At 41.9% G+C, this 7,500-nt stretch overlaps 1 protein-coding gene across 1 annotated transcript in view; it reads right to left on the bottom strand.

Annotated features, from left to right (window-relative positions):
• LOC137992299 (DNA mismatch repair protein Msh3-like) overlaps positions 1 to 7,500 on the bottom strand; it is a 29,457-nt gene that overhangs the window by 12,285 nt on the left and 9,672 nt on the right. Inside the window, exons 9-15 of the mRNA XM_068837566.1 lie at positions 7,011 to 7,120; positions 3,981 to 4,113; positions 3,291 to 3,416; positions 2,401 to 2,462; positions 2,218 to 2,284; positions 1,598 to 1,699; positions 661 to 725 (exon numbers count right to left, since the gene is read on the bottom strand). Coding sequence (XP_068693667.1) covers positions 661 to 725; positions 1,598 to 1,699; positions 2,218 to 2,284; positions 2,401 to 2,462; positions 3,291 to 3,416; positions 3,981 to 4,113; positions 7,011 to 7,120 — 665 coding nt within the window. The remainder of the gene's footprint in view (positions 1 to 660; positions 726 to 1,597; positions 1,700 to 2,217; positions 2,285 to 2,400; positions 2,463 to 3,290; positions 3,417 to 3,980; positions 4,114 to 7,010; positions 7,121 to 7,500) is intronic.

The following is a 7,500-nucleotide window of genomic DNA, read 5'->3' as shown; positions in this document are numbered from 1 at the left end:
GCACAGACGGGAGCGAGAACGCCACAAAACAAAACAGTTAATCAGCAGAACAACTCTTTAATCTCCTCCATCACATTCCAATTTTCCCTGTTGTCTCACACAACACCCAAACCAGTTTAATTCCTGAATTGTTGTTGCTGCACAAATTGCATGTCAGACAAATTGGAATACTCGAGAAGCGACCACAGTAACGTGTAGTTATATTTGTAGGTGGCGTTCTTGCAGCCGGCGTCGCCGTTCTGGCTTAAGCAAGCTAATTGTTGGTCTGTAACAACTAACATACTCTTTAGTGCCACTTGGCGTTCAGTACCCTGCACACAGAGTCTTCTGTGCAGGCTCGTATTCTCAGTATTGGACTGGAACTAGCTTGCATTGGAGGCTAATGCGGGGGAATATATTAAAACGTATTTGTATTTGAAACGATTTCCCCTGACTCTTTTCACAAAATGGCCATGTTAAGTCCCGAGGGAATAGAAACTTTTGTTTTTGCGCGGTAAAACTCGTTTCCAAACACATGAACTCGAGGCTCGGTCTATGAAATCTATTGTCTCTGGCCAACATAGGCCCCGCGTGATGAGGGTCCATTAGCCTCCACTGGAAGCTAGTTCCAGTCCAATACTGAGAATACGAATATGGTCTATTGGAATAACTAAGACTTACGCGCTTATTTTAATCCAGTCAGGTGGTACCAACTTTAAATTTGCATTCCTAACTTCAATCAAGAACTGAAAGAGCAACATAACGTGAACATTGTTAAAAGAAAAGGACTTTAAAATCTACGACGGTGAAGACAAAGAAACCGTCAATGAAAAGGTGTAATTTCATGTTTTTCAAACTCTTTTGTGATTGCTCCAGTTTCTTTCAAGTTCTACAACCTAGCAGACCTACCCAATAATTGAATCGGCAGGACTAATGTACAAAAAAGAAAATCAAAAATTATTACCTGATGTGTGCCACATTTTTCCGTATGACTTAGGATCTGGTCATTCTACGTTACAGATTTGCCGGGAACGGGAAAAAACGAACAAAGTTTAACACGCAGGTGCAGAGCCAATGTAATGCTCGTCAGATGCTAGGATGCTTTAGCGAGGATAACGGGTACATGCATTTTCCATTTTAGTACCCTTACTAACCATTCTCGCCCTGAAAACCACGTGAAATTACCAAATTAGACGTTAGGTGGAGGACGCGATGTACCTAACGACAAATTTTCAATTTAGGCTAAGCCCATCCACTCCGTTCATACCGATTTTATTTCTGTAATGTTGATACACACTTTCCATGCCGAACTGCTTGGAATAACCGCGGAATTATTATTAAATGAAATGACCATCGGAAAAACAAATGAGATGATCCAAAGGGCGTCGGAAAAAGCACCGGTACCATTTACATACTTTTTATGCGCGCAAATTCCAAGAAAGGAGTGGTCCTCCTCGTGTCGGTGCACCGAACTGAGGAAAATTTAAACCCTTTTAACGCAAATACATTCCTTTGTCATAAAAGCCAATCTGGTCGTTTTAAAAGTTTGTCGTACAAGAGTACTTCGCTCCTGCCCTTGTGTGCCACACAACGATCGATTTTTTTTTTCATACCGTACCTCATTTCCCGCAACACAGCAATAGTCTAACGACGGATGGCGCAAAACGTGTCTGAACGCACTGCGATGGTTCTTCAAGTCTGTTTCAATCTTTTCAATCTCCTACGAGAAAATAAACAAGACACCCAAAGTTCACGTGGGATACTGACAATGTGCGAGTCTGTCGTTGCAAAAAGGTGATGTCATTGAAGTAACAGAAGTAACATTTCATGAATTCAGGGTTCAGATAATAGGTACATAAGAAATCATGTTGAGTTATCCACTATCATCATTACCATCATCATCAACATCGGGTCGTGAAATGGCATCATCATTTCTTAAAGGAGCAAGGGTGGCACAGTCGGTTAGTGCGCGGCCTTGGTGCAAGAGGGCCCGAGTTCAATCCCGGGATCTCACATCCTTGTTTCGACTCCTTTCCTTTCAGTGTAGCCTAAGTAGCTTTACATACCCTAAAAACGGAGCACTGATGGAAATGACGGGGGTAAAAAGGGCGCACCGACGCCTTCCTGGGAGAATACTCTCTAGAGAGTAAAGGAACTTCCGACGTTAAATAAGATGTACCTTTACCTTTGCCGTTGCTTTAAGTGCCACTGCATCATAAAAACGATAACTGCACTCACCAAACTGCATTTCAGGATCGCAGGGAATTGCGCTTTGTCCTCAAATAACTTTGTTTTGTCACCTTCCCTAGCGCAAATAAAAGGCAATGAGTTCCATGTAATGGCTTGACTTTTCACTTGACCAAACATTGAAAGTTCACAACTTAACTACGTCACAAAAGTTAAAAACCAAACTTTTCTTACTTGGCAGCCTTTTCGTTTATAAGTCTTAAGAAATCTTCAACATCATGCAAATAATTTGGCACCTGAAATGCACATTGCACAACGTCAAGAGGTTTATTACACATAGCTCTCACCAGGAGTTCACGCAATTGCTATCGGGACGATGCCTGACTGATGCCGCTGACCGGCTGGCGCAGCTGGTTGAGCATCGGACTACTGTGGGGGAGGTCGCGGGATCAAAAACTCCGGCCCGTCGGAGCAACACCCAGGGTCTTTAAATAACTGAGAAGAAAGTGCTGCCTTTGTAATGACATCTGCGAATGGTGGAACTCTCTAGTCTTCTTGGAGAACGACGATAAACCGCAGACCCCATACCATAGCCCTTCAATGTTCATAAAAATGACAAAGAGCAGGGCATGGAGTTCCCGGTGTTGTGGTCTGTTCTCTGTGGTATAGATGGTGGGCCGTAAGTTATCAATCTCCATCTCCCTCCCTCTAAGTAGTATTTCACAAATATTCTACGAGAGTGCACTGTATATGAAGTGATAGATAACCAACGAGGCGCGTAACGTCGAGTTGGTTATAATCATTTTCTATCCAGACAGCCCGAGTAGAATAATTGTTTTATTAAAAACTCCAGGATCAACAACTCTTCCATGCTGATTTCTGCCTCGGTCAATTCCGGTCCAAAACGGCTTTTGTCGGCCATTTTTTCTCAGAACTGCAAAATGTTTTCAGCTCGCTTTATTGCTGACGCGTTCCTTGACCATATTAGGTAGAGCAGGTATATGAACTGATAGCCTGTGTCCGGCGAGCCAATGAAAATGCTGGAAATCTGATATCCGTAGTTCCGTTTTCAATAATATTTAAAAATATTTCATGATTTTTTCTATAATACGCTGACTACCTACCTCAATAAAAACTCTCTTCAAAAGGGGCGATTCTATTTTGTTCAAAGCAACTTGCTCATTTGCCTGGATCTTTTCTCTGATTTGAACCAGGGATTTCGTTATTGTCACAAATTCAGCTGGTGTGCACTGGAGTAAACGCAAGAAACAGAAAATGGACTTCGTTAATCCTCAAGTGGCGCGCTCAAAGCCTTCTTTCATACTACAAAAGGTTAAACATACAAAGTAATTAAGAGTTCGCTTTATTCTAGAAAAAAATTGAATTCCACGACTTTCCCAGTTACCTTCCTTTACTTACAGGCCCATTAATTGACCAATAATAAAAATCACTCGCTTTTCTTATCTTGCTGGGGAAATTTTGATACATGCATTTTTCATTCCTTGTCAGCTTTGCTGAAGACCATGCAAACCGACTTGGGTGCTTTAGGAAACACGACGGCAAAGCCTACGAAAACGTTACAAAAAAAATTGCGCGATAGTTTATGTTTTGCGTCAAGTTTAATCAATTCAACCTGTTCGTGTTGTGAAATGTTGCCGAAGACTGAAAGGAACACTGCTGAATTTTTAGATGACTCTCAAATAACCGCAGTCGTCTTCCTGGCTTGAGCTCCCTCCCGAGTGTTTCCAAACCAAGTTTTTTTGTAAACTAGGTTTGTTATTGCTCCAAATGCACTTCAACACTGAGAATCTAACCTTTCTGTGGAAAATTGTGCACAAGCCACGTTCTAGGTCAGGAAGCTGAGACAACAGATTCTTCAAAGGTGTTATGCATGGCGCATTAATGCCGCAAAGCTCTGTTACAGCATCGAGCCGGTCTTCAATTTCACTGCAACAGTTCATAAAAAGGAGATCAGAGAAGCCTTAAATTCTTACGACAACTCAAGGAAGAGTATTTTTATGTTCCAACTGTGGAAAGCAATTTGTTCAGCCGAGGACAATAAGAGCAAAACGTACTAAGGGGCTGTTTACATGGAGGTGGGAAGATCCTAGAAGGCGGATCATCCTAGCGCCATATGTTTTCTGTATTCAGTTTACATGCAAGAGGTCGTACTTCGCTTACAACGCACATGAGAACGCTTTTATAAAAAAAGACGAGCAAACTCATTCTCGCTTTTAACAACGCACGTGCAGAGCGATTTCCACCATACTTTCAAAACGCGCGTACTGCACGATTAAAGGCACTTATAACGTATGTGCATACGGATTTATGCTTTCTGAAACGTCCTGGAGAAAGAGTGGAACTTTTTTGTTTGCTATTGTCTGGTGACGAGGTTAACTAATATGAAAGTTATTTTATAGACTTTTGACTTAGAGTTACAGTTAAACTTTCAACATTCCTTAATTCAGAATTTTGGAAGGCCAAAATATCGGTTTGAAAGACAACGACTTTTAATTGGGTGCTTATACACCTTATTCCAAAATGGCCGCCCTTTCAGTATTCTTTTGTTTGAACGCAAATTGACCCTTTTTGGCCTCGCTTTCAAACGTAAAATTCAAAAGAATATTTAACCTGGAACGAGGACAAAGGGGCCAATTTGCAATCAAACAAATGAATAGTAAAATGGCGGCCATTTCGTAATAAGGTGTTCAATTGAATTCAAGATATTTTGTACTTTCATTTTTAACATTTATCATACATAATCGTAATGATAGCAACTTTATTCATTCAGTTTAGTGAAAGGGAAGGATACCAGAGGTTATCCCTATTGAGGGTATCCGCCCGCAGACGGATGTAATTGACTGAGAGTCGATTTTCCTTCTTTTTTTTTTTTGTGATGAGGGAGGAAGACCGGAGCACCCGGAGAAAAACCCTCGGAGTCAAACTGAGATCGACTGCAACTCTGCCCACATACGACCTCGGGGCCGAGAGATGAACCCGTGTCGCAGAGGTGGATGGCACGGTTGATAACCACTTAACGGTCCTGACCCCTCCGTTACATCACCTAACGGAGACTCTTAGGTCCTGGATGGAGCGTTGATTAGCTGAGAAGTACAAAAGTTAGTGACTTAGTCACTATAGTGAGCCTTGTCACTACAGTGAGCCTTCGACGAAAACGTCATCTCAATACATAACTTTGCACTATCGAAGTCTTCAACAATTATTCCATGTGGTTCACGTCGTACAATGTGGGCGACACGGATAAAAATTACGAGCGGTTTAAGATAAAATATGGAGAATGAAAGGTTTACATTTTTAAGCTCACGGTGTCGTCAAAACGACAAGTACCGAAAAAAAAAAGTGCTAACATGCGTGCTACTCGTGCAGCACGATTTTGTTTTCTTTTTAAACCAATGACATTATTATTTTGAGGCGTTGGCATTGCCGTAGGCGTCACCGTTTTTTAAACTCCCTCTAGGCAGTCTGAGAACACGACTTCAAGGAAAAGCATGGGAGATGCAGGCTCCTGACGTCGAGTTATCTTCAACTAAGGCCTCGTCCACACGTATCCGGATATTTTTGAATTCGCAAGTTTTTCTTTTCGGATTAAAAAATATTCACATCCACGATATTCACATCCACGCGTAGCGTATTCAAATCGAATAGGCCATTTTCGAAATATCAAATATTCAGTTTTATAGTGAGGCTGTGAGAACAAAAACATTAGAAACACGTTGGAATAAATGCGAAAAATATTTACATATCATCCACTTTCCTTTGTCCTTGTCCTCACTGCCTCACTATCAAGCTCAATTTTAATACATCGAAAGAGGCCTATATGACCGATAACACCAGAAACCCATAAGGATTGAAACGTGTAACGGCCCCTTGAGTGCTGGGAAGCAAGCTTCTGAATATTCAATTTGCTAAGTACCATATTTGGAACAACAAGAGCGAGGGGTTTCCAAATATGGTCAGGGTTCGTACACTAATTCAGACCAAAAATTCAAGGACTTTTCAAGGACTTTCAAGGGCCAAATTTTGAAATTTCAAGGACCTCTTTTTTATTTACGTCGAAGAATTTACCCATGGAAATAGTCTGACAGTACAATTCTTGCTCATTTTCCGTAACGTAGATGCGTGAAAATAATGCAAAGACACTGGTAACCATTCTCAACCCCACAGCTCGTCGCGTTTTTATGACATGCTGACTTGAGTGGCTGATTATTTTTACTGAAGTTATGCGGGTCAGAAAAAAATCAAGGACTTTCAAGGACTAGGAATGAAGAGCAGAGATTTTCAAGGACTTTCAAGGCCTTGAAAATGTCCTCTCAAAATTCAAGGGTTTTCGAGACGCGTACGAACCCTCTATGGTGCTTATCACTGAAACATTCAACCAATCAGTTCGCACTGAATATTCGGGAGCTGTGAACGCGCGTTACACGTTTCAATCCTTATGGGTTTCTGATAACACGTAACCGAAACGCATCCGGATTCACTCTAGTACTCAGGACTCCTGAAGGAAACAGAGGTTACAGAGCATGCGCCATAAAGAAATAATATTGCCCTCGGCAGCCATCTTGAGAATTGATTTTACTGTAAGGAACTGGGCTCGATCTTGTTACGTCATCCGGATAAAAAAATTTCTGGATTTTATAGCGTCCACACGGTTCCGGATTCAAAGTGGATTCAAAAATATATCCTCTCTGGAGAGCGTCTTCAAAAAGTTCCGGATTCGCCAGCGAAGTCGCCGGATACGTGTGGATGGAAGGCGTATCGGAAAACGTTGCGGATTCAAAAATACCCCGATACGTGTGAACGGGGCCAAAGAATTGCTTTAGTACCTGACGTTGCGCAGGGGTTGTGAAATCCATTTCTTCAGGAGCCTCCGACCAAACGCAGTCGTTGTGTGGTTAATGACCCAGAATAAGGACGATTTTTCAGCACCATTTGTCTGTTAACGAGAAAAGTGATAGCACTTTCAGGATGAGTGATAATTTTACAGTTGTGACTGGGATAATCATATGGAAAACCCGGGAGAAGCTTACACTTAATCAAGGCGCAGCTATAAATTATTCTGCTAAATCGAAGGGGGTTTATTTTCCAAGCTTCATTGTGTATCTAGCTACTGCCTGTGCCCCCTCCCCCTCCCCCCTTAGATTAGACAATACAAACGGGACTCCTAGCAGGACTAGGAGTCCCGATTGTATGTCCCGATTGTTCTTTCAAATGAGGATGAAGACTGTAGCTGCCGTCTCACAACCCTAGTTGGTAAACTCTCTCTCAGGACCCTATTTTTGGGGAAACGTATGAGGGTTCTTCAACGTCCCACAG

This window comes from Montipora foliosa, chromosome 2 (genome assembly GCF_036669935.1).
Source record: "Montipora foliosa isolate CH-2021 chromosome 2, ASM3666993v2, whole genome shotgun sequence".
NCBI lineage: Eukaryota > Metazoa > Cnidaria > Anthozoa > Scleractinia > Acroporidae > Montipora > Montipora foliosa.
Note: the sequence above shows the minus strand (reverse complement) of the source record. Positions and strands in the feature narration are given on the sequence as shown.